The sequence below is a fragment of the Mesoplodon bidens genome, assembly GCF_964165515.1.
Source record: "Mesoplodon bidens genome assembly, chromosome: 6".
In the NCBI taxonomy this organism is placed as follows: Eukaryota; Metazoa; Chordata; class Mammalia; order Artiodactyla; family Ziphiidae; genus Mesoplodon; species Mesoplodon bidens.
In genome coordinates this window covers 86549187-86572350 of record NC_138162.1, presented here as the reverse complement: position 1 = coordinate 86572350, position 23164 = coordinate 86549187, and the positions used below count along the sequence as shown (strand labels likewise).

Below are 23164 nucleotides of genomic sequence, written 5' to 3'. Positions count from 1 at the left end.
CTAAAATGATTATGTTTTTTTTCTGAGACATAATTTCAGGAAATGAACCACATGCAAAATGTGAACTCAACAATGAGAATGATGTGAATCTATAAAGCAGGCATTAGCCTGTTATGCCAGCATGGGGAAGCATCAGCCAGTCAGTTGTTTTGCTTGTGTAAAATCAGTCCTTACTTGGTTGTTGGGAGTCTCAGTCTCTAGTCGGTGTTTTTCAAAGTGTGATTCACGAGAACACCAGTCTCATCAACTGATCTGAGGGGGAAGTGCTGCCATGGTCATACAGTAATGCCTCCACCCTTACCCTGTGCTCATGGATTCCTAGCACCGTTGTCTTATTAAAGGTTCTGAGTTCTGCAATATAGACCATCTGTTTAACTTTTTACAAACATCATTCTCTACAGTTACCTGACTTTGGCTCTAGAACCCACTTTTCAAAAAAATAGCTGTTAAAACCCCAAGTAACTAATGGTCCTGAAATATTCTTTGAAAGTAGCCATGCAAGTATGCCTAATTCTTTGACTCTTAATAACTACATATATCTTTAAAAGAATCTTCTAATTTCTTCTTTATCACTGTGACTTTGAATTAACTCTTTGAAAATAAACTTTTTTGTAGTATTCACAATGTGTGTGTGTATTACCATCATAATCATGAAGGTGATAAGTAGCATTTCAAAGAGTGCACAATTTTTTATTTCATCCCAAGATTTTACAGACCTTAGGGCAAGATTCTACATAATGGAACCATGTAATTACATCAGTCAACAGACTCTTTGGAACTGCTTGGTGTGTGTTATGCCATGGTGCGTCAAGCTCTGACCTACAATGTCATTGATCCTGATAATTATGACATGGCCTACGAGCATGAAAAAGGAAAATAATAAGCAGAGGACTAAATAGAAAATATTTGCGTGAAATTTATAGTGGTAGAGCCAAGAAAGAGATGGAGTTCTTTAAAAGAAAAAGACATTTTAAATAATAAAGGAGTATTTTCTCCATCGAAGAAGGAATCTTCTATATGTTAGATTAAGCAAATGTAGCTTATAGCGAGCAAAACCAAAAAGAGAAACAGATTTTCAGCAAAGTTTTTGCGGAAAGGCAGTGTGCCTTATAGTCATTGATTACCTTGGTGAATGCCGTAATAAAGATTAACAATAAAGCTCTAACCTTAGAAAAGCAGATCTAATAATGATAATAAATCAATTTGTAAAATCTTAAAGTTAGAATAATATGTGACAGTTTAATAAACTTATCTAATATTTGGCTCTCTGGGCTACTTTATTTAACACAAATTATCTGCTTCATCAGTGTCTAGTGTATTGCCTGACATATGGTAGAAAAGTATTTGTTGAGATAATATTTATTAATGGTAATTTTGAAATAGCTCAAGATTTCATAGTAATTATAATACTTGTTTTAGGTATTTTACTAACAATTCTTATAACTTTTCTAACAGCCCTAAAATGAATTATTTTCCCATTTCATAGATGAGGTAGCTGAGGTTCAAGAAAGTTGAGAGACAAGCCTAAAGACACAGGGCTGGAATGTGACAGAGTTACGATTGAAGCCCGGTTTGATCTCAAGCTATTGTTCCCCCTCCCTGGCAACTATTTACATGGCATTTACATTGTATTAGGTATTGTAAGTAATCTAGAGATGATTGAAAGGATATGGGAGGATTTGCATAGGTTATATGCAAATACTATGACAATTTTTATAAGGGTCTTGAGTATCTGTGGATACCTACTCTGTTCTTGTGATACCAGGGTAAAGAGGGATGTGGATGCTTTAGCAAAGGAGAATCAGTAGATTCCCTAGCACTGAAAGATTCCACACACAGGATTTATCATCTTCATCAGGGACTTCAAAAGGCTGTGTCATGTAGTAATTTGTAATTTTGCTGAGCCATGAGTTGAATCATAAGTGTGGAGAGGCTGTTCTATAGGAATGAATCACTGGCTACGTGAACCCAGCCAGCAGCAGCTCGGTGTGACTTTGCTGTTCTTTGTCATTTATGCAGTAATGCCCATAAGAAAATGCATCAACAACTGTCACTCTGTGTTCAGTGCATCTTAATGAATGAAGGTCAGCTGTTCAAGTTGTAATGAAGTCAAAGAAGGCAAAGTGGTCTAAGAAATGATAGTTCTTGCCCACGTTTTCGGTAGGAAATTTTAAGGGGTGTTTGCAAATTTGAGGACTCTTTGAGATCCATTATCCAGGCTGGTCTCTAGAATGTTGTTTCACATTTGAGCAAATAAAGGTGGGTGATTTGCCTAAGGTTACAGAGCTGGTAAGTGTGTACACCACACATTTTACGTTTCCTGTGCTATTTTCCTTTTCTGCTTTTTAAACAGTTAGCAGCTTTGGGTGTTAGGTCTGCCTTTAAGTGTTTTACATCCTTTCTGTCATTTAACCATCTAAAATAAATGCCATAGGGACTTCCCTGGTGGTGCAGTGGTTGGGAGTCCGCCTGCCAATGCAGGGGACATGGGTTCGAGCCCTGGTCCAGAAAGATCCCACATGCCACTGAGCAACTGAGCCCGTGCGCCACAACTACGGAGCCTGCACTCTAGAGCCTGTGAACCACAACTACTGAAGTCCACGTGTCTAGAGCCCACGCACCACAACAAAGAGCAGCCCCCGCTCAACACAACTGAAGAAAGCCCGTGCACAGCAGTGAAGACCCAACACAGCCAAAAATAAATAGATAAATTTAAAATAAATGCCATATACCCTGAGAAAACCATAACTCAAAAAGAGTCATGTACCAAAATGTTCATTGCAGCTCTATTTACAATAGCCAGGACATGGAAGCAACCTAAGTGTCCATCGACAGATGAATGGATAAAGAAGATGTGGCACATATATACAATGGAGTATTACTCAGCCATAAAAAGGAACGAAAGTGAGTTATTTGTAGTGAGGTGGATGGACCTAGAGACTGCCATACAGAGTGAAGTAAGTCAGAAAGAGAAAAACAAATACCATATGCTAACACGTATATCTGGAATCTAAAAAGAAAAAAGAAAAAAAATTGTCAGAAGAACCTAGGGGCAGGACGGGAATAAAGATGCAGACCTACTAGAGAATGGACTTGAGGATACGGGGAGGGGGAAGGGTAAGCTGGGACAAAGTGAGAGAGTGGCATGGACATATACACACTACCAAACATAAAATAGATAGCTAGTGGGAAGCAGTCGCATAGCACAGGGAGATCAGCTTGGTGCTTTGTGACCACCTAGAGGGGTGGGATTGGGAGGGAGGGAGATGCAAAAGGAAAGAGATATGGGGACATATATATGCGTATAACTGATTCACTGTGTTATAAAGCAGAAACTAACACACCATTGTAAAGCAATTATACTCCAGTCGAGATGTTAAAAATAAATAAATAAATAAATAAATAAAATGCCATTGTTACCCCCATTTAACAGATTAGGAAACAGAGGTTTAGAGATGTTAAATAGCTTGCCCATGGGTGGAGGTGGGATTACAACAGAGGGATCTGATCCCAAGGTCCATCATTTTACTCTGTATTTCCTTTGAGAAGTAAACAAAAAAAGCCTGTTTGTGTTTGTTTGTTTGTTTTCATAACTTAGAATCAAATGCCAAAATGGAAATAAGCAACAAGAAAAAAAAAAAAGGAGTGAGAAGATGTGCACCTTGGTTCAGGATTAAAACATACTCAGGCAGCAGTTCAGAATTTTTCTAATTCAGAGCCCCTCTGTGTGTGTTGGGCATCCTTTCAAACAGAGCAGCCCTAATGAGCTGAATATTTGTGTCTGAGAGCTTCAACAAATGTGGAAGTTACCATTTGGTTTTCTACTTCTAGAGTGTAGGAACCGGAATAGGTGTGACGTTCCAGCCTAAAGCCGCCTGGAGCTGTTAATGAGTTTTTGAAAATCCTTCCAAAGTAACTATAAGATCTTTGTTATTTCATCTGAAGGCTTGGCCTTCTGTGGGCAGGGTAAGACTCACTGTGGTGGGAGCTCAGTTCTTCCTTCCTCTTGCTGAAGCAACCTTGGAAATATCAACACATCTAAGATTTACCTGAATTTTATGACCACCGAATCACAAAAATAAGACATTACCGCATTGGCACATCCTGCGGTTTCCATGTGGTCTTAACCGAAAATTCTGCCAGCGTTCCTAAGGGTAGCTACTTAGTTCTCACAATGTTCCCTCTGAGGCTTGCCACCAGCTTGCTAAGAATTCTGAAAGCTAACTTTCATTATTAAGTATTTCCATCCAGTGTGTTCAACTGTAACTTGAAATGAAATATAATTATATTTTGCATTTTGTTTATATGATTAACTAACTCATACCTGTTTTGCTTTTCTATTTACAGTGTTCAAAATAAAAAGGGTAGTCACTTGTAACTGTTATTTATATTATTAGAGGTGACTCATTTCCTTTTCATCATAGCCTTTTTCATTAGTAATTGTTTAATTTCACATAATTACTTGTGATTTTTACTACTTCACATCTGACATTTGGACAAATAGAAAAGGGTCTAATTTATCTTCCTAGTCTAACACATTGTACTAAAAACTATTCTTTCCACATGCAGAATATTTTTTACCAAACAAATGAGAGGATTGCACTTCCATTGAGGACGTTTGTATAGGCGATGAAAAATTCTGTGTGTGTTTATAAAATGCCGTCATACTTAAATAACTTGAGAACTTCAGGTGAAAGCTCTTACATAAATGCAAATTACAGTTGATTATATTTGAATGTCATTTTACAAAACAGCAAGGGTGGAATTAAAACACAAAGCTTAGTAGGCAATAAAAGTGACTTAGAAATTATGACCTGGATGAAGGCAAAGCGGTGATCTTGTGGTTTTTGAGGCCAATATACTTTCATAGTTGGTGGAGGTTGATTATGGTTCATAGCTGAGATTAATACTGTAGCTTTCATTGTGGAGGTTAATTTGCAGTAAGGGTCAGCATGAAACTTCCTCACTAGACTGTTTTTTTTCCTCCAGTTAAAAGAGAGGGCCATGTTTATTTTGTTTACTGAGCCTTTGTTCATCTATTCCTCCTCCTCAGAAGTCACACATCTTCATCTCAGCCTGCCAGCCGAATCCTCTCTTCTCTCTGACATGTTGTCTGACCTCTCTATCCATACTGAGTTCTACTTTCTCAACCCCTATGTAGCATTGCCTATGTACAGACTTAACCATGTTCTGCCCTTTATTGTCAGGCACTGTTTGAAATAGTGAGGTCTTGTTTCAATAAATGATATATTATGTGCTCCTGGAGGGACAGTATTGTAACTCCTTGGTGCTCCATGCATTCTAGATGTATTTATTTACAGTCGTGCAGTTTATGGCTAGGCGAAGCCTTTAGGGAGATGATTTGTTTCAATTGCATAATCTTGTGGACCAGGAAAATGAAGCTCTATAGAGGTAAAGTAGTTTCTTCTAAGGGTTATGGCTTGTGTTAGGGGTAAAGCCAGGCCTAGAATTTAGGTGTCCCAATTTCCAGTTTAGTATAATTTCCACTCTTCCTTCCTTATATACTTCATTCAACGAATATTTATTGAGCATCAGTGGCAGGCACTCTGCTAGACCCTGATACTGCAGTGCTGAGCCTGTCTTGGAACTTATACAGTGATCAGGGAGAAGGATACTAACAAACAGCACACAAATAGATGCACACTAGCTACTGAGATAAGTGCTGTTAAGGATTATGTAGTTCTGAGAGAGTAGGTAATGGATGGAAGATTTCCTTGAGAAACTTGTCTTTGACTTTTAGGACTTGGCACTATGTTTACATGTCCTTTTTTTTTTTTTTTTTTTTTTTGCGGTACGCGGGCCTCTCACTGTTGTGGCCTCTCCCCTTGCGGAGCACAGGCTCCGGACGCGCAGGCTCAGCGGCCATGGCTCACAGGCCCAGCCGCTCCACGGCATGTGAGATCTTCCCGCACCAGGGCACGAACCCGTGTCCCCTGCATCGGCAGGGGGACTCTCAACCACTGTGTCACCAGGGAAGCCCTATATGTACTTTTTAAACGCAGTTAAATTAGACAAATATTTGTTGTTGCTCACTCTGTGCTGGGCCCCAAAAGAAATTAGAGCCAGTAAGCTACAGCCCCTTCCCTCAGTGTATAGTCCAGAAGACGATAAGCCAAGAGGTAACTATCAACATAAAGCAAAATATAGAAGTTCCATGGTTCAAAAGACACAAAGCTCACATTTTGGGGGAGAGGAGGAACATCAGGAACATCTTCCTGTCAGAGATGGCATGGGATACGGCCCCTGAACAAAAGCTAAAGAAAGGAATAGAGAAGGCCTTCCAGGTGTAAGAAAAAGCAAACCGAGATGGAACAAGATAGGAAATTAGAGGAGTTTTCTAATAATAGAAAGTAATCTCACTTTACAGGAGCAGGCTTTTCGGTTATACAACTGTTGAGGATGTTGTCTATTTAAATGCCCTTACAGTCAACTGAAATTAAAGATGGAAACGCAAACGTTCCCTCGTTTCTACTCCCGGAGCACATAATCCTGGGCTTTGTTTGGTTGCCGGCTATATGGACTGTTCCCCCCAACTCCACCCCTACGCCTCCGTGGCAACTATATCTAAGTCTTTAATTGCTAGCATTTCATTGGGGTTCAGTAAACATTTAATCGTCATAGTAAAAAGTGTCTGCTATGTTGAAACTGTTTTCGCTGGCATAAGTTACCTTCTCTAGAAACAGAAACAGAACTCCTTCCAGATGACATGGCTGGCCCAGTGTAGTGATATCAAATTCAGTTTTTATTTAATTATTATTATTTTTTATTTTTTCAAATTCAGTTTTTAAATACTGCCTACACTAACCTGTACCATCACGTAGCTTTTATGCAATTCAGAGAGGTCTCAACCATTTCTCCCTATGGATGGCATAATAGTTTGTCTAAATATTGTTGTAGAAAAGTGCTGCAGAATTACTTACTAGCGTGTGTTAAGTGGCCAGCTACTGTGTTCCAGGTTCTGTGTGGGACATAGTGTTATTGGTCAATCTTATTAGGGAAGTAAATGGAGGGGCAGATGAGTGGTACCTGATCCAACTCAGGCACAGATATACTTTATCGTTTATAGCATTGCCAAGAATAAAAATTAGGGATATTTCATGGAAAAATCTAGATTTTGGGCTTCCCTTGATAAATCGGAAAATCTGGCAACACTGGGCCTATATCCCAATGGCAACAATTAGTGGGAGGTAAATAGCTGCTGTCCTCTTTAATTAGGGTGTGTGTTTCTCAGTGTGCTGTAGTCCCTGTCACTCCCTATTGCCTACATCTAGCCTGTTTTGTTCATTTCTGTGGCTTCCTGGCCCTTATAATGCCCCTTGCTTTGGAGTGCTGTTGCCTTTCTGGGACCCTTCTCTTTAGTTTCCAATAGCAATTTTCTGGCCAGCCAGACAATTAATTATGACCACAACAACTAGTGTCTGTGTGATGCTTAATAGTTCGCAGTGGTTCTCAAACTTTTCCATGTATCAGAATCATCCAGAGGGCCTGTTAAAACAGAGATTGCTAATCAGTTTCTTATTCAAAAAGTTTGAGGTAGGATGGAAGGATTTGCATTTTTATCACATTCCCAGGTGATGCTGCTGGTGTGTGTACCACCTTTTGAGAACCACTCAACTACTGTATTGTAGCACAATAGTAAGTCACATGAGCTTGTTGGGGCAGGATGTTCCCCACCAGAGATAACATTTGGCAAGATTAAGCAACTTCTCCAATGTCATAAGAAGCAGCAGAGTCAGATTAAAACCATGTCTTTATAGTATATCCAGCAGGAGACCATCCCGTACATCCCTGTTCCTGCCCCACATCTGCTCTCCAAGGTGCACAGAATCCTCTAGAGAACGCTGTAAAACAGACATAGCCACGGGGATTCTAACTGAGGATTATACCATGGGTGATCATTGTCATACCTTAGGACACAAAGAGTTAGCACTTGTTTGTATTCAGTGAGCAAGGGCAGAAAGGCGAGGTCAGAGCTTGACATCAGGCATACCTGTGAAGGTATGAGATGTGCCTGCGGGGCAGAGTGCAGGAGGCCCCACAGCCAGTGTTTTGTGCTTGAAGGAGGTCCACTTGAGCAGGCAGACGGCAGAGCAGGTGGGACCAGTGCAGTCTTTGGTATCGACACGGAGCAACAGGCACTACAGAGCCAGGCAGAGCACAGCACTGGGGATTCATTGGGGAGCCAGTGATCCTGTTTTCAAGGGGGAGTCTCATAGGGAACTGTGATTGAGGGAGGCCCACCTGAGGTCTGAGACTTGGGAACAGGACTTTAGGATGGCAAGATTGCTGGTGGGATAAGACAGATTGCCTGGGCAGGGACTAGGTACAGGAAACAACTGTAGGGATCCATTTTCCAAGGTTGGGGTGCAGGGCAGAGCTATAGGGCTTCTCACTGACTAGATCTGACTGTCTGGGTCAGAGCAGAGCTAGCAAGAAAGGTGGTTTCTTCATTCTTGGCGTGTTGGGCTTCTTAAAACTTTCTCTGAGTCAAGATGAGTCTAATGGCATGGGGCCCTTCCCTCTTATGGGATGAGAAGGAAGATAAAGATGGGGAATCAGACAGGCCTAACATGGATTAAATTTATTGACTTCTATCTGCTTAAAACTCTATGAAAAGAATAATTGGGTCATCATGTAATCAAGATAACCATTCACTGACCTAGTTCAGAAGTTTGTTTATCTGTACAAAATCAAGACTGTTTTAACAAATCTATCAGCCATCTGCCTCCAGTTTTCAAGATAATTATTTACATATAATGATTTACATATTCATGTGCATATGTAATTTACGTGTAAACTACACCCATGAAAACCTATTTTGACTGAGATTGTTAGACAGTGATATATTCTGGTTAATTTGGGGGTTGACCATTGCAACATTTTGATTTCAATCTTGTTGAAAATGTTTTTTAAATCTTTTTACCTCTTTCCTGCTAAATGTTGTATAATGAAAATAACAAAGTCCTTTTTCCAGTTAAAAAAAACTGAATAGCCTCCTCAATCTGATAATATAGATAAGGCAGCTATAAAATAAATATTGGCAATTCAGGGGTGTGGGAGCGGAGAGGCATGCCTACCGCTGCTCAGATTCCGTCGTTAATATTAACTGTTCTTCTGTGGTTTTACCCCTATCCCAGAAGCGAGCCGTAGAAACTAACCCTGATTAGTTGAGGAGTCTGACTGAGCTTCTGCTACTCAGTGAATACCCAGCCCATGAGAACACTCAGGGCTGGGTATATTATGCGTTTGATTATAATAAACTATAAACCCAGAGGGGATAAGAGTCTCTTTTTTCCCTTTAATAACATTAATTGATTTAGGATTATGATCATCACCTGAAAACAGTCATTATGTGTAGCATGACATCCTCATTGTTCCAACGGGAACCAAACACTCTGCTTTCCTCTAGCCAACTTTAGGTAGCCTCATGGTCTAATCTAGAGGGAAAGATTTGGGACTGGGTTTTATCTAAGGAGAAAAAAAAAAGAAGCATTACATTATTATAAACCAGTTCAAAAACCAGTATATGAGGAAAGACCTCACTTGTGCACAATGTAATGTGCAAACCAAAGGCAATTTTCAGTGATGGAAAGGAGATTAAAACTTTTTTTTTTTTTTTTAAACAGGCTCACGCACAATTAGTGCGAGAAGTTGATGTGGAGAAGGTGTCTGCTTTTGAGAATCCGTATGTAGATGCAATAAAGAGTTTATGGAACGATCCTGGAATCCAGGAATGCTACGACAGACGACGGGAATATCAGTTATCCGACTCTACCAAATAGTAAGTATTCCTCCAGGAGGCCCTTTGGATCTTTCTCTTTACTTTCATGTGCAGGTACTCTGCAGTGAGACCTTCTGTGTTCTGTAATGTGTGTATTGTTATCTGATTCTAACCGCACAGTTAGGAAGTATAGGTATTAAACTTGTGCCAACCTCATAAATTTAAACTATATTGTAAGGGACTGGCATCACGAGTCAGGGAGAGTATTTTACTGTTTTCTGTTTGGAAAACAAACTGAAGACTCTAGGAATCTGCATTCACTAACCTGTCTCTTTCCCCAAATTGTAAACCAGCAGTTCTCAAACACATACTTCATTGTGCTTTGAAATCTTGTAATAATAATTTTTAATGCAAATTTCTGATCTTATTCATATGCTGGAAAACACCTACGCACATTAAGAACCGCAAACAAATGTGCTTGATTATGGCTTCGCAAACATCAGACTTCCTGGTTTCTAGTTTCCAGGCACAGAACCTTGACTGCTTCCTGGGAGCCACTGTTATGTTGATGGATAGATTTGCCTTTGCATGAAAATGGCGTGGGAGTCTAATTTTGCATGCATTCCCGAATTATTTTGTGAGCTGTCAATCAAAATCATGTGTCCTGGGAGAGATTTGCATCCTAGAGAGGTTTGTTAGTTCTCTAGATTAAATCTTGCCGAACAGAAAGAAAGTAAAGATCTGGCAATCATTGGATTAATGTAATCAATGTGGTCAGCAATGTAGATAATTGGGCGCCTGAAAAATGGATTTTTTTAGTAGTATTTAGCCAGATTTCTGTCTACATTAATTATGTTAACCCAGCATTTGCCTCTTGTATTGGTTCTGGGCAGACAGAAGAAAGGGTGGAAAATATTCAGCAGCCTCAGGGCAGTTCATGTGTTGAAATGACCCTCTGGATGAGAGCAGGACCATGGGGAAAATAAGGAGCCCCATAGGCTGATTGGCATCAGTCAGCAGTGCAGAGAAGATCCAAGAGCTGTTGGGCTCTGTTTTTGAAGTAAAGTGGATCATGCTCTTACCCTAGTTCTAGGCATTTGTATAAGATAAGTTATGATTCAGGTTAGCCAAAGAAATGTTGCCTGGTCAAAACAGTTCTTGTATTCCTAAGGTAAATCTGAATTACGTAATTCTGAAATGTGATGCGGAACGCTCAGGTACACCGTGTCTGTCGTGTTTAAGCCAATACCCACTGCTCTGTGCCTCTGAAATGAGTGCTTCCTCATTCCCTACTTCTTTTGTCCTTCTTCCACGCCTTCACGGAGCCTTCCACACTGCCTGTCCTCAGTCTTCCTCTTCCGTGTCTGCCCGCCTTCCTTTGCTCTCTCCCTCTCTCCTCCCCCCGCCCCCCGCCCCGAATTCCTACTGTATAAGTTCCTGTGAGTAGAGAGATGAAGAAGATGCGTTCAGCTCTGATGTGTTCCAAATTCTGCCCCCTCAACCTTTGACCAGCTGTCTTCCTTTTACTTCCTGCGCCCTCTGTCTTTCTGTTTCCTTTGCCATTCCAGACTTCATCCATGTCTCCCACATTGCTGCTGTGCTTTACCCCTCGTTCTTGTTCCTGCTCATGATGTCTTCCGCTGTCCGCCCTCACCTCTGGTTCTCCTTTAACTCCTCTTCACTTCTCACTTTGCTATTGTGACGCCTCTCCTGGTCCTTACTGAGGAAGGAATCCTCCATTATAAAGTTATATACACAAATAAATCCTCCACCTCTCATCATTTCTTTTTTACTTTATCCTAAATCCTGTCTCTCCCCCTCCTCCTCACCTCTTCTGTTCTTTACCTGTCACCTAGATCTGTTCTCCCTACAGAGAGTTCTTGCGACTAGGGTATCAGAGCACCAGTGTCCCATAAGGATGTTGCTTACCAGGGTTAGGGCCCCGCCCCCGTTAGGAAATGGTCTGCCTCCTGCTCCTGGGATAGGCCCTCTTGAGAGATTCCTGTTTGCCCTGAGGACACCTGGGTCGGCCACTGCGGTTGTGTACTTGAGACAAAGCTCCACCGTATGTCTGGTGACATTCCTTCAGTTTAGATTTGTGCATTCCCAGACAAGTACCCATGAGTTGCTTTAGGGCAAAGAGCTATCCGCAGCGGTTTCTCCAGGCCCCTGTTAGCACTGTGATGCTGGGAGAGCCACCATCTTAGAATTCTGTCGCACAGCCTGCGTCTACCATAAAAACACGCCTGCTCTGTGGGCACATCCCTCATGTTAGAGCTGAAGATACGGGGGCACCTGGGACAGGCTGATCTCAACCCCTTCACGTGATTATTCTTTAAACAGTTCTACTTTCCCCTGATGGGGATAGGGAGAACTCGATTTTCTAAATTGTACATCATGTGGGTATATAAGTACATGCACATGCACTTTTTTTTTCTTTTTTAACCATATCTTTATGCAGAAGTAATAAAGTAAATTATATGTCCTTATACCCACATTTCAGTGTGCATCTTTTTGAAAAAATAGGACATTTGCTTACATAATTAATAATACCATATTATACCTAAAAATAATCAGCAGTCCTTTGCATCATTCTGTACCCAGTTCATATTCATATTTCCCAGATTCTTCCAAAATGGCCTTTAGAGTCCGTCGATTTTAGGGCTACACATTGCATTTGGTTTTTATGTCCCTTAAGTCTCTTTTAACCTAGTAGAGACCTGCTTTGTATTTCACTGGCACGTTGAAAAGATTGACCTGGATTGGGCCTGATTGCTGCCTCAGAGCATGCTTTAACTTTCTCTTCCGTCTCTTGGATTTTCTACAAACTGGAAGTTGCATTTAAAGACTTGATTAGATTCCAGTTAACCATTGTGAGTAGAATACACTTTAAGTGATGTCATACACTGGTTTACCCATCAGTGGTAAGTTAAGGTTCACCACAGTGTTAGGGCACTGACAGCCTCCATTATAAAGTTATATTTTTTTACCTTCTGCCACCAAAAGCAATCTGTGTGGTGTTACTTTGTCACTGTGTAATCTCCAGTTCCCCATCAACTCTTCACATGATCGTTTTAATTCCAGTCAAATAAGTCTTACCTGGTTTAATAATTCCATTAGGATTTGCAAAAGAATGATTTTCTGCTTTTATCATTTGGTCTTTGTTGGCATTCTTCTGTGAAGTAGAAGGTTTTCTCCTTCACTGGTGCTATTTGCTCATCCTGAAATACATTTTCTACCAAAAGGAATATGTTTCATTCAGTCTTTTCGTTACAGTAATTTGTTACATAGCCTAAATAGATGGTGACTGTATAACTTATGAAAACCAGGACATTTTGCGAAGGAAGGGGTTACTATTAATAATTGCAGTGAAATAGCAGGCATAAACTGGGAATCTCCTGGTCAAGCAGGGACATTTGGTCACCTTAGCTAAATGAAACCTAGGGAGGTGTTTTGTTTTTTTCCCCTTCGTTTTCTCTAGAAGACTCTTGTTTACTTTCAGGGAGTAGAACCAATCTATTCCTGCCAATTATGTAAGTTGTGTGTGGAAACCTGAGTTAGCTGACTCCATCCATGTTTCTGATCTCTAACCAGGATCTTTCAGCACTCTTTATATTATAGATCAGGGCCCAAGTAGCCTGGCTGGCCTGCCTTTAATCCCATTGTGCCGGGAGGCCAAGTATTAGAGTCACTTTATTCTTCCCCATCTTAGTCCCAGGCATTTTCCTTTTCCTTAGCCAGGAAGACCTTCCCAGCACAAAGATAAGACCAGTGGCTTTTTGGATTCACCCATTTGCTGCTATGTTCCACATGTTCCTCCAGTGTGGTCCAGGGAATGCCCCGTGAACTGCGGGGATAGTACTGATGAGGATGTAGGTCCCCTGTCTTGAGCATCACTGATTCCCAGTACTGAATTCATTTTCAAAGAGTAACTCAGAATAATTCCTTTTTCTGCATTCGAGATGGTTGTTACCCCTTTTCCTTTCTGACCTTTGTGTACATTCCACTGGTGTGCCTTTTAGTATTTTATCCTGCCTCTGTTACTTCATGAGGAGGCACGTTGTTCTTTCTGTCTTTATAATTAAAATTTTAAAACTTTGTTGATATTCTGCACCTAACTTCTTATATGGTAACATCACCTTACAGAAATCTTTCTGAATTTAAGACCAGCCTCCCTGAGTACTGACTGTCTCTCTTGTGGTTCTTCAGTTTCGATTTAGGGAACATGTAGATACCTAATCTCTAGCCGTGTGAGAACCCATGCCTGCCATGCCCATCTGCTTAAAGTTTTCAGTTTAACAACAATTCTCTCCAGGACCCTGCTGGTTGTGAGAGTCAGTGTAGGCCACTTGCCAGGAGTACTGAGAACAGAGGCCAAGCATGCCTCTCTTCTTTTCTACCTGATGAGCTCCTATTTATCCTTCAAGACCCAATTCAGGAGTCACACCCTCTGAAAGTCTTGCCCAACACCAGAGATAGTGATACATCACTCTATCATGTATCTTAACACTTGTACAAATCTCCTTTGTATCTGGTATCGTGTTTACTGAAGTGTCTCTCTCCTCTGCCCACAGTGCCTAACTTTGACTGCTCACGTTTGACTTTCACAAATGATTGTTCCATGAAATCACAGACGGGTAATTTCCACTGTTTCGGTGACCGTGATGTAGGCACTATCTGTCTTTGGCCATTATAGACGAACTGTGAAGTTCCAGAGCTAAAGGCATTTAAGTCTTTTTTCCTGCTGTTTTTGAAGATCTGGCATGTGGAAGGTTCTGTTATCAAAATAGCTGCCATTTATGGGACACTTCCTGTATGGTAGATTCTGTGCTTAGTCGTTTATATGCAAAACTGTAGATATTTCTTATTATCCCTATGAAACAGGGTCTCAGGTTGAGTGACTTGTTCATGGTCACACAATTAGTAAGTGATAGGAGTAGGAACTGAAATCAGATTTGCTGCCTCCAGAGCCCAGGTTTTGTTTTTTTTTTTTTGGTTTTTTTTGCGGTACGCGGGCCTCTCACTGCTGTGGCCTCTCCCGTTGCGGAGCACAGGCTCCGGACGCACAGGCTCAGTGGCCACGGCTCACGGGCCCAGCCGCTCCACAGCATGTGGGATCCTCCCGGACCGGGGCACGAACCCGTGTCCTCTGCATCGGCAGGCGGACTCTCAACCACTGCGCCACCAGGGAAGCCCCAGAGCCCAAGTTTTTAACCACTGTGAAATCCAGCCTCACAGCGGATGGATGGTTGAATGAATGAGAGAGAGAGGGAGAGAGAGAATTGACAGTTGTTAGATATATAGATGATAGACTAATAGATAAAATAGCTATGATTAAATAAATCACTTACCATGAAAGATACAAATTATTTATTAATCTTTATTAATGTTGCCTACAGGTAGTTCCGATTTACTGGAAAACACACCCAGCAGGGTTTTGATTACCATCCAGAAAATTGAGCCATGTTTAACAGTGTATCAGTTGTTCATACAACATAGAAGATATTCTAGGTCACACAGAATTGAGAAATATTATTTATTTTAGTCTACAGTCTTAACGCCTTTTCCCATACTCCATCCAATTACTTTTTACTGGCGTCAAACTAGAGCCAATAAGAACACTAAAATGATTTGAGCTTTCGTTTTTCTACTTTGATTAGCCAACTTGCTGATCATAATAAACAATCGGATGGCTCAAAAGACAGGCAGCACTGGTAGAAACAAGGAGATGGGAAATTCCAGACGACGGATAAGCAGTTTAGGATAAGTTTGCAACTGGCTTTAATTTGGCATATTCTTCCAGTTCTATTTAATGAAAGACTGAAAAAGCATTTTAAGATGCTGGAGAGTTTTGTAGATTCCCTTATTACCCTTTTTGTTATTGATTTTAAAAAGTGAGGAAAAAAAAAAGTCTGAGGGCTCTGAATATCTTTAGATAAAGAGTACAATAAACAGATGGCTGTAGGTTTACTTTTTTTTTTTTTCTTTGCTGGGGTTCACCACCTGCCTTAATATACTGAGACGTCAGGTCAAATGAGTTCACCGCCTACAGTACCAAAAGCTCCCTGACATTAGCCAGAGAACAATCAACTTGGCATATAGTGAGAAAAGTCCTCACACTGCAGGCTTTTGGCAAAAGACTGCTGTATCCTTGTTCACCTTCAGGGACCAAGTAATGCCTAATCTTGCTTTACTGAAGTACCCTCCAAGGATTTCAGTAGATCAGACACCTTGAAATTTCCGCATGTTCCACAGCCCATGAATCCAAAGTACATGAAAATTGGCTTTTGGGCATAAGTCAGATTTGGAGTTTACTTCTAACTTCATGCTTAAATTTTTAATTTAATTTAAAAATGCACAAGGAATTTGAATGTTGGATTTTAAATGCAAAACGAATTTTCAGAGGTAGGTTAGCATATCGGCCTGCTTTGGGGCTGAATCCTTCTTGAAGAAGTACCTTGCTAAAAATTAGTTCCTGACTCATGAGCCAAATACTTGAACCTGAGTGTGTGTTATCTCTAACTCTCACAGCCATTCTAACTTTACTCTTTATCTGACTATTAAAAAGAAGTGTAAGCCTACTGCAGGCTTTTGGAGGCAGACGAGACATTGTGTGGTGAGACCATTGGGTCAAAGTCCAGCCTTCAGTGGAATTGCGTCTGCCATTCCTCGCCTGTGGGGCTTTTGACTACGTAAGTCTCACTGGCCTCAGACACTGGTGTCTGTTCTGTAATCTCTAAACTCTCTTCTAAGTCTGAAATCCTTTGATTCTGTAATAGTAGAATGCCTTTATCTGAGAAACCATTACCCTATGCAGTCAAGTGGAAACCTGGTACCCCCCAAATTTACCTGGAAGTGTAATGAACAGGGAGATTATTCTCTACGTAGTTAAATGACTAAAAATGCTGTCTTGAGCTCAGAAGAGGGTATTGATCTTGCATATGTTTGCTCTTTTTTAAGAGTGACAGTAATAACATGGAGTGGCCCTTTTATTCACCTGCGTGACATATTTACTTCTATTTTTGTTTTCTTTTATCTAATGAGCCATATCTCCTAATAACCTTTATCTATCTATCTATCTATTTATTTATTGGCTGCATTGGGTTTTCGTTGCTGCTCACGGGCTTTCTCTAGGTGCGGTGAGTGGGGGCTATTCTTCGTTGCAGTGCGCGGGCTTCTCATTGCGGTGGCTTCTTTTTTGTTGTGGAGCAAGGGCTCTAGGCACACAGGTTTCAGTAGTTGTGGCTTGCGGGCTCTAGAGTGCAGGCTCAGTCGTTGTGGTGCAGGGGCTTAGGCGACATGTGGGATCTACCCGGACCAGGGCTCAAACCCACGTCCCCTGCATTGGCAGATGGATTCTTAACCACTGTGCCACCAGGGAAGTCCCTCTCCTAATAACCTTTTGCAAGAATAAAACATACCCTGTATTTGTCTTCCACAGTGAACTCTGATGATTCTAAGACTTGGTCTCTAGTATTCCTTTTTCAGGATGCTTGGAGCTGTTAGAGGTGGTAAGACTTAACCACTGTAACCTTCATTACAGAGATGTAGTAGGGAAAGGGGTTTGCCTTGACACCTGTTCGTCATTCATTCACTCTGCTTGAAGGGCAAAGTGGATGTGGGAGACGCTTCACTCTGTCAGTTTGCTGCTTGCTCATATTTTGGCAGAATGTTTGCACATTCAGTAGCTTGACCTCTTCTTTATAATCCTTCCCACAATCTACTCAGGATAACATTGCACCCACATGAAACCAGGGGCGCTGTTACTATAGAACAGGATTGGAAAATCCGCAGGCCAAACTCAACCTGCTGCCTGTCTTTATAAATTAAGTTTTGTTGGAACATAGCCAAGCCTATTTGTTTATGTGTTGCCCAAAGCTGGTTTTGTGCCCAGTGGCAGAGTTGAGTCATTGCAACAAACTGAATGGCCCACAAAGCCTAAAATACTTACTATCTGATTTCAAACCACCCCACCTTGCAAAAAAAAAGAAAAGAAAAAAATTGCAAGCCCCTCCCATGAAAGAAGACTGAATATTAAAAGGCAGCTAGCACTCTGCTTCCACTTCTGCCATTTCCACTTCCACTTTTGGACTAAGGTAGGTAAGATAGACCCTACCTTAGTCCTCGGATGCTCTGAATCAACCCAGAGATTCACTTTTAGAAAACCGAGAGAACAGATGGCCTGCAGTCCCTCAGCAGTACTCCATCAATAGCTCTTTGCACAACAAAACTTCAGATAGGAGGTGAGCGTCAGAGAGCTCTAGACTGTGTTCCCTGGTAGTACCTCTAAATGCCGTGCACAGAATGTCCAGTACTAAAGATGGCATAAATGACCAGAAATGTTGACTGAGTAGATTTGGCTCTGAGAGTAAGGATTGTGTCTCATGTGGCTTGGCTTTTGCCCCCATTGTAGTGCCTGGTGCAGCTGGTTGAGAGTGCGTTGGGATTTAACAGTCAGTGGGGGGCTTCCCTGGTGGAGCAGTGGTTGAGAGTCCGCCTGCCGATGCAGGGGACGCGGGCTCGTGCCCCGGTCCGGGAGGATCCCACATGCTGCGGAGCGGCTGGGCCCGTGAGCCATGGCCGCTGAGCCTGCGCGTCCAGAGCCTATGCTCCGCAACGGGAGAGGCCACAACAGTGAGAGGCCCGTGTACCGAAAAAAAAAAAAAAAAAAAAAAAAAAAGTCTGTCAGTGGGACCAAAGGTAGGGCTGACCGGCTTTTGAAAGGGACCTAAGAGAACTCGTACCTGACTAGGAGATAACCCCACCTCCAGTCTCAAGTGAGCCCAGGACACTTGCTTTCTCCATCGGGCCCGTTCCTTTATTTTCACTCCCCACCTGCCAAGCCCTCTTTGAACTCTTATGCACTGACCCTGATGTTCTTCTTCATTAACACAGTGGCTTCTTGATTTAAAGAATTGTGGTCTGTAATTAGTTTAACATGACCAGCTCCTCAGACCTGATCATCCTTGTTAAAATGAAAGTTCTGGTCCTACAGAACCAATATCCAAGTTAAGGAGACATGACCGTGAGAGACCTGCTTTAGTCAGCGACCTTTTGCTCATGGCTGACTTGGCTGCCATCACTGGGAGCTCTCTTCTGAGTCACAACTTTTCTGTGCTGTAAAATGGTTATTTTATAGCATGTTTATTGGCATTGCTAGAGCAGGAGCTCCATGAGGACAGGATTCACATCTTTTTCTTTTTTTTTTTTCTTTGTGGTTCCCACCCAGTGCTATGCACAGTGCCTAGCTTTCAGTCAGGCTTTAAGAGAAAGTTGTTGAATGAATGAGGAACATAATAAAAGAATAAGTAAATTATGTTTCTTTGCTGATTTCTTCCCATCTCTCTTTTCTCCCCTCTTCTGCCTGTTCCAGTCCCATTCAGTCTGCACGCTGTAACTCATCCCCCACTTTTCTGCACAGTTCTCTAGTGACTGCAGTTCATAATCATCTCTCCCTTCTTAATGCATTCATAGTTAGCACCTCACAGTTTGGCACTTAATTATTTCTTAATTGATTCATCTGTGCTACCTTTGCTTCGCAGGTAGCCTGATGTCCCTAACGGCAAAGAAAATATATATATTTTAAGTAGTTTGTACCAGCTCCCTGTGCCAACGCCCCTCCCTCTCCAACACACACAGTGATTTGAATTGAACATATAACAGATTTTCAATAAATATGTGTAAATTAACTGAATTAAGCACTGTCATTACAGTCAGGATGAGCAGACTAGAATAAAAAGTAGCCTTCTGATGCTTCCGATATGTTTTAGAAGTATAAAAATTGTGTCAGAATTAGTCAACAGCTTTTGAAAGTTACCATATAAAAGATGAATAAATTAACAAAGCCAAACAGGCAAATTGAAAAAGGCCTCTTCCTCCCTTCCCTTTTCCTTCTCGATCTCTGTCTCTTACTCTCTTCTGTTGTTTTGTTGTTGTTTGTTGTTGTTGTTTAATATTTTAATTTTATTGGAGTGTAGTTGATTTACAGTGTTGGGTTAGTTTCAGGTGCACAGCAAAGTGATTCAGTTATACATATATTCTTTTTTAGATTCTTTTCTCATATGGGTTATCACAGAACATTGAGTAGAGTTCCCTGTGCTGTACAGTAGGTCCTTGTTGGTTATCTATCTTATATATGGTAGTGTGTGTATGTTCATCCCAAGCTCCTGATTTATCCCTCCCCCCTGTTGTTGTTTTGTTTTTGCTCTTAATTACAAGGTTAATTTGTTTTTTCGGCAACAGACTTGGGAATCGTTTGCTCTGACCCAAGCCTGGCCCTGGCCCTGGAGTCTGTCTGACACACACATAGGTGCCCCGCTCCCTCCCCACTTGACACGAGTGGTCTCTTTGCGGTAGACATTCAGATCAACTATCCATATGTAAGATACTGAAACTGTTTACTAGATGCAGTGACATAGGATCTTTTTACGAGCTATTTAATTTACTTTCAAAAAATCTGATTTTCTGGGTTGGTTTAGTTTATTGGCAAAGGACAGTTTAAATGCATGATCTCTTCTGTTTTATCCCACAGAATATTCTCCCTGAGTAGCTTTCATAAACTGTGAGATTGTAGCCCGCCTGCTACCACTAGGTGATCATGTTTTAAACCTGGAATTTTGTACTGAAAACAAATAATTTCTTATGAACAAATTCTCTGTAGTAAATGCTGCACCTCCTTGAACTCTGATCATGGTGTACCAGGTGTTAAAGAGGAAAAAGGAAAGTTGATTTGCCCTCCACAGAGCGAGCTCTTAAGGAGATGGAAGTGTTTGTATAATGAGTAATCAGAAATCTCGTGCAGCTAACGCACCTAACCAGGTTACCAGCCAGGCTCATCTGAGCAGTGGGATCTGTCTACCAGAGGAGGGAGGGACTTAGTTGGGTCTTGGCATCAAAACCTGTACTTGACTCTCCCCTCAGGACAGCAGTTTTGCAGAACTGTTACTTTCACTTTTTTCTTTTAAGTTCACTTTGACAATTTCTTTTATTTTTTTCCTTTGAATCCTTGTGGTCACATAGAAACTGCACAGTGACCATAAGTTTCTAGTTTCTCCTTAGCTTCCACTGCTTTTGACAGTGTCAAGTGAGATCTCAGGCATGATCTAGCTTTCACGTCCCCCAAGACTTTTCCTCTTCCACGGAGGTCTTCTTAATTTTTTTAATGAAGTCGACCTAGTTTTTCTAACCTTCTTTTCAATAATAAAAAATGTGAAATTCTACCCAGAGTCATTTTCTGTGCCAGAACTTCATCTTAATATCTGACTTGAACTGCAGCTCTCTTATATTGATAAATACAGCCTCTAGATAAGAGGCTCTTACCCAGGAGCTGAAGAACCCCAGCATACACCCCATAGTGTGTTACATTAAATGCTCCAAGGTGCTGTATTCAGTTATCTTACTATGTTTGGTTGGATTTAGAACAAATTACAGAGATTTCTTTTTCCACTTATCACCCACGGGTGCTTTCCCCCTTTTGGTATAATTGCTAAGGCTTGTATGCCTAATACGTGTATTAATTTTTTTTAACACCGGCTGTAATATGATACTGTTTACTTGCTGAGTCATCTCTAAATTTTATTCATGTTTCCTTCATTAAAAAAAAAAGCAAACCCACTTGAATTTCTGATTTCTATGTTATTCTTGGCTTAGATTTCAATTACCTTTCCAGTCATAGGTAGTAGGGCTTTTTCTTTTTACTTCTAAAAAGATGTAAGAAAATAAGTTCTCATTACATGTCAGATTGGAGCATAAATTAAATTTGAAGGTCAACTCAAATCTGTTACTGACAAACTACTGCCAAAAACTAAGGAACAATTGAAATCTCTTTTTAAAACATTCAAAAGAGAAATGCCATATTTAGTTTGATTAGAGCATATTGTTTTAGTGACATTCAAGCTTATCGCATATATTTTTAATCATTTAAAGTAATGGATTATACCCCATTTCTGAATTTCATATTTTTTCTGCAGCCAGATGTGATACTGAAGTTAAATGTATAAAGACTTTAGCAGCTACAAGGTGTAATTATAAACGAATGGGCATGATTTCCTTGTCTTTCTTATAAATCAGTCATGCTAGAGAAGGATGTTTTGTGGATAATCACCACGGATTAGAGACAGTTCAAACAAGTTCCCAGAAAATGGCTCTTTCCAAAATATACAAGCATTCATTCCTTCCCTAATAAACTCCCCTGTTTCTCCTCTTCATATAACCTCCTTTTTTCCTACAAGTTGGTAAACTCATTGCAGGCAGGGATCATATCCTGGGAATTTTCATTTCCTTAGCACCTACCAGAATGTCATGATCAAGATGGTTGTTGAATTTCAGATGACCCTGCATTTTTTCGTGGTAGGAAAGGAATTATGGAAATTTTACTAGTGTTCTTGTCGCCTTGCTTTTCACTGAAAACCATCAGAAACCTGTTTCTTCCATTAAAGATACTGTGTCACAATCATTTGTTAATAAGGGACCACTCCCTCTGTTGGCCCTGGATTAGAGTGTATTCCAAGGCCTGAAAGCTTGATATTGACAGTCATAAAACGGATGTACAAGTTATATCATTTTGTGACCAGGACCTAAAGAAGAGCAGGAAGTGCATCTACTAAATGAAATTAAATGGATATTGCCTTTCCTTTCTGTGTTGTCTTTATACTCGTCAGAGGCATTTGAATTCAGAATTTAGGTCTTACATAATGCAGGCCAGTAATAGCCTGGAGAAGTAGTTATGTAAAGATGGGTATCTTACAACCCCCACACCCCGTTGTTTTCTCCTAGAAGGTGTAACCTGCCTTTCTAACCACTACAACGTTCTCCATAAAATAGTTTTAATTTGGGTCCCACGTTAAGCATCTGCTGTGTTCCAGGCCCTTGGTTGAGTGTCGGTGACCAGCCTTGGACAAAGGGAGTCATGGTCCTTGACCCCATGGAGTGTGAGAACCCTAACTGGGCAAATGTCTGTGGGAATATGTTGAGGTTTTTTGGGGTTTTTTAGTCAATTGTGAGGTTATCAATTATTGAATGTCTCAAAGCAATGACAAGTCATTAAATTCCCTTGAATGGATTGGAGTAAGATGAGTTTGAGTAAACCCATTTTCAAGCACATCTTAAATAAGTCTTCACTCCTAGACAGTTAAATAAGGCCTGTGTGTACCATGGAGCTTTCTCTCTCTGACATCAGGAGAGAGCTACTGCCAGCCACTTGTTATACATACATTGCCTTGGAAATGTACCTTGTGCCTGTCACCATAGCAGCACCCTGAGAATGACCTCAGCAGCCACTCAAAGTCATTCCTACAAAACAAATTCTAACTATAATTAACTCTCTGAATTTACTCTGCAGTATAAATTGTTCAGACCTCAGTGTTTTTTAGTTAAAGGTTAAATGAATGGAGTAATCCAACATGAACCCATCCGCCCCCCATA

At 40.9% G+C, this 23164-nt stretch overlaps 1 protein-coding gene across 1 annotated transcript in view; it reads left to right on the top strand.

Annotated features, from left to right (window-relative positions):
* GNAQ (G protein subunit alpha q) overlaps window positions 1-23164 on the top strand; it is a 295452-nt gene that overhangs the window by 196615 nt on the left and 75673 nt on the right. The window contains exon 3 of the mRNA XM_081236842.1: window positions 9648-9802. Coding sequence (XP_081092968.1) covers window positions 9648-9802 — 155 coding nt within the window. The remainder of the gene's footprint in view (window positions 1-9647; window positions 9803-23164) is intronic.